Here is a 3,342-nt window from a genome sequence, read left to right on the forward strand (position 1 = left end):
CATGGGAAATACCACCCCATGCTCTAGACCTCATGGTGATGTTTCCCCTACCCTTGAGTTGTGGCATTTGTTTATCATTTTCCCTTGGATGGTGAAGTCATGCACCCAAGGGAAAAAACTCCAAAATATGCTCTTCCTGAGGGAGTATTTTCCTCACTCAGACTTTTCAACCACTACGGGCCCTTCAGCAAGAAACAATCTATTCCTAGAGCCCCAATTAGCAATGCCCTCAAGTAGGGCTGAATTGTTGCTAGTGTAGACGTGAGGCCTTGAGAATCGATGCTCTCCAAATCAAGTTGCCTAGAAATGTACATCCTCATAGTATATTTGAGAAATATACCAAGAGCGGTGTTCATAGAAAACATTTTTCTCGACAAATCACATAACTTGGGGTTTCCAAGTTTTTGAAGGTTTTTCTTGAGAATTGCATACAACTAAAACTATGCAAGTTTACAAATTCGAGAAACTAAAATTTTATAAGGGAAAATGAAAATGTTGCAGATACACGCATCAAAAGTGTCTTAAAAGGTCTATAAATAGCTGGAGCCTTTAGATGTACAACCACTTTGTGAATTGACACAAGATCTCCTCTCCTCCTCGTCCTCCTCCTCCTCTTGCTCTCACACTACAACTCCATGGACAGGAGGAGCAGGCAAGGTGCACATGTGGTGGCCATGCCATACCCACTCCATGGACACATAGAGCCGATGATGCAGCTATGCAATTTTCTAGCCAGAGAGGGAGTGTCAATAACGTTGGTTCACATAGAGTCCAACAGGTCCAACGCAACTCTGCCCAAGCCCCCTCCCCATCTGCCCTTCAACGTCGTCTTCATCCCTGACTCGTTGCCCATCCTCAGAAACTCCTCCCCTTCATCTGCCCTCGCTCGCGTGCTCGCTTCTGAGCTTCTCGTCCATGGTTTCTCCCAAGTCCTCCTCTCCTTGCTTCCCCATGTCTCCTGTATCCTCTCCGATGCTCTCTTGTCTTGGACTCATCCTCTCGCTGCCCAATTCAACCTCCCCTCCGCTTCCCTCTGGACCGCCGCTGCTTCCAGCTGCTCCGCCTACTGCAACATCCCCCTTCTCGCTTCCCAAGACTACCTCCCCATTCACGGTACCTGATTTGCTCGCTTTTTGCATCTTTCGATCGAAATTGTGATGGTTTTGGCAAATATAGATCTTTGATATACGTATATCTTTCTGGCCATTCGTTCCCCTGTCGTAGACTTTCTTTTGCATTTTGGGATCAAAATTGTGATGCTTTTGGAATACATCTTTGATATGGATCTTTCCCTCCAAATTTGAGCAGTTTCATTCGTGCTCCTGTCGCAGACTTTTCCGAGCAGCGTCTCATCACCTCCATCCCTGGCCTTCCACCCATTTTTCGAGTCATGGACCTTCCATCCTTCTTCCATGTCCGGAGCCTGCCCGACGAACTCCTTGATTTCATAACTCGGCAAATGGACAACATGCGCAAAGCCACTTGGGTCCTTTCCAACTCCGTATCTCTCGAATTCGAGAATGAGGTGGAAGAAGCGTTGCAAAAGGAAATGCCCTTCCGATCGATCGGACCACTCCTTGCAATCTCTCCAGACAGCGCATTCGATGGCAACCAGATCGGTGCAAGTTTGGTGCCCGAAAATGAGATATGTCTAGACTGGTTGACGGGAAGGCCTCCCGCTTCAGTTCTGTACATCTCGTTCGGCAGTGTGGTGGTCTTCGCTGCCAAACAGATTCAAGAGATAGCTATGGGTTTGGAGGCCAGTGAACAATCCTTTCTGTGGGCTCTGCGCCCGGGATCAGTTGAGGAACACGAATCGACTGTGCTGCCAGTCGAATTCAGATCACGAACAGCAAACCGAGGGCTGGTAGTTTCATGGGCGCCTCAACGCCAGGTGCTGGCGCATGAATCAGTAGGCGGATTTTTGACGCACTGCGGTTGGAACTCGGTAATGGAGAGCATATACAATGGCAAACCCATGTTGGGATTGCCACGATTCGCAGAACAAAGGATGAACTGCAGACTTGTGGAGAAATGGCAGGTGGGCAAGGAGTTGAGAGAAGGGAAGGATGGTATTGTGGGGAGAGAAGAGGTAGAGGGGCAGGTAAAGGCCCTTATGGTGGGAGACGAAGCAAGCAAGGGAAGAAGTCGATGTGAGAAGCGTATGGCTGCAGTCCGTAAGGCTGTCACTAGTGAAGAAGGCTCTTCTTTTGGAAACCTACACTCTTTTGTGAATGCTTTGCTTGATAAGAAGCTTCTTAGCTAACAACTGTATGACATCTGTTTCTTTGTCGATCTGATTCTTGAAAGGAAGATGGAACAGAATGCTTCCAACTGGCATTAATGGAACCAACATGGACAATCCAAAGGCTCATGGCATCACTGCGTGTCTGACTCTTACACAGCCTCTCTTGGTTGAAAGGAAGAACATGCTTTCAACTACATTCATGGAATAGAATACTTTCAAAGAGTTCTCCATGAGATAATGTGGTATGGTGTAAGTGCCACACTTGGAAAAGTCTGGCTCTCAAAACAAAACAAAACTTTCAACTTGTATTCATGGAACCATTATGGACAATCCAAAGGCCCATTGGCAGCCCTCTGTCGAAGGAGTCTTTTTTGAGGTGTCTTAACGATCTTCTTTATCAGTGTGCTTTCCAGTGTCAACCTCCTCCCCGACCTCTTGTCAAGCTCACTGATTTGTAGGTGTACTATGTTCATTCAATTCTTGTTTATTCTTGCAGGGGAAATTTTCACATACGTTGATCTTCACCCTCTTTAACTGTTCCAATTAACTTTAAAGAAAATCAGTAGACCATAAATCGCAGATCCTAACTTTATTTTAGCACTTGAGTTGAATAGGTACTCATATCAGAATTTTGTGCTTTTCAAGTGCTGTACTAAGGCTAGGAACTGCTGCTGCTTCTTTCTAATGTTTCATTGTTACTATCTTACAGTTACGATGAATTCCCTTTCTTCTCCCTCCACCCTCGTGTATGTCACTGTACGAAGGATGCAACTGGTGTTTAGAGTACAAGAGTTTAGGATTATACAATGACTTACAATGGAGCCCTCCACAACGAGTCCATTTAAGATTTTAATAAAGGATGTTGTGTAAGGGAAGAAGCATTAGAAAGGGAGTATTGTTGGGTTTGTGAAGAATTGAAAGGATTTGAAGTTGAGAGTCCAACATACCTATGTAGCTTGTGACATGGAGTTGTATCGTATAACTCATTTTGCATTCCATCAAACTAGTTAAGTGTTTGTGTGCATTCTGTAATTGTATGTACTTCAATGGTTCCTACAGTTTTGTCACTTTCCCATTCTTGCTGTTTTGTCTGA

At 45.3% G+C, this 3,342-nt stretch overlaps 1 protein-coding gene across 2 annotated transcripts; it reads left to right on the top strand.

Annotated features, from left to right (window-relative positions):
* The first annotated feature begins 596 nt into the window (after nt 1-596).
* LOC147884141 (7-deoxyloganetin glucosyltransferase-like) lies at nt 597-3,021 on the top strand. Of its 2 annotated transcripts, XR_015543675.1 has the most exons (3): nt 597-1,113; nt 1,332-2,702; nt 2,958-3,021. XR_015543675.1 is itself a non-coding variant. In XM_087398744.1 (2 exons), exons 1-2 carry the CDS (start codon nt 636-638, stop codon nt 2,264-2,266), a joined length of 1,413 nt encoding a protein of 470 aa, XP_087254870.1. In that variant the 5' UTR covers nt 597-635; the 3' UTR covers nt 2,267-2,758. The 2 variants fall into 2 exon arrangements, 1 of the variants encoding a protein (XP_087254870.1); XM_087398744.1 differs by lacking the exon at nt 2,958-3,021 and having other exon boundaries at nt 1,332-2,758.
* Nucleotides 3,022-3,342: the final 321 nt, after the last annotated feature.

The sequence above is a fragment of the Dipteris shenzhenensis genome, chromosome 27 (genome assembly GCF_047967505.1).
Source record: "Dipteris shenzhenensis isolate YYH24624 ecotype China chromosome 27, Dip_SZ_1.0, whole genome shotgun sequence".
Classification (NCBI taxonomy): Eukaryota; Viridiplantae; Streptophyta; class Polypodiopsida; order Gleicheniales; family Dipteridaceae; genus Dipteris; species Dipteris shenzhenensis.

Coding starts and splice junctions, on each gene's coding strand:
- LOC147884141 (XM_087398744.1), top strand. CDS start 636: ATGGACAGGAGGAGCAGGCAAGGTGCACATGTGGTGGCCATGCCATAC. Junction 1,114..1,331: donor AGACTACCTCCCCATTCACG/GTACCTGATTTG, acceptor CTCCTGTCGCAG/ACTTTTCCGAGCAGCGTCTC.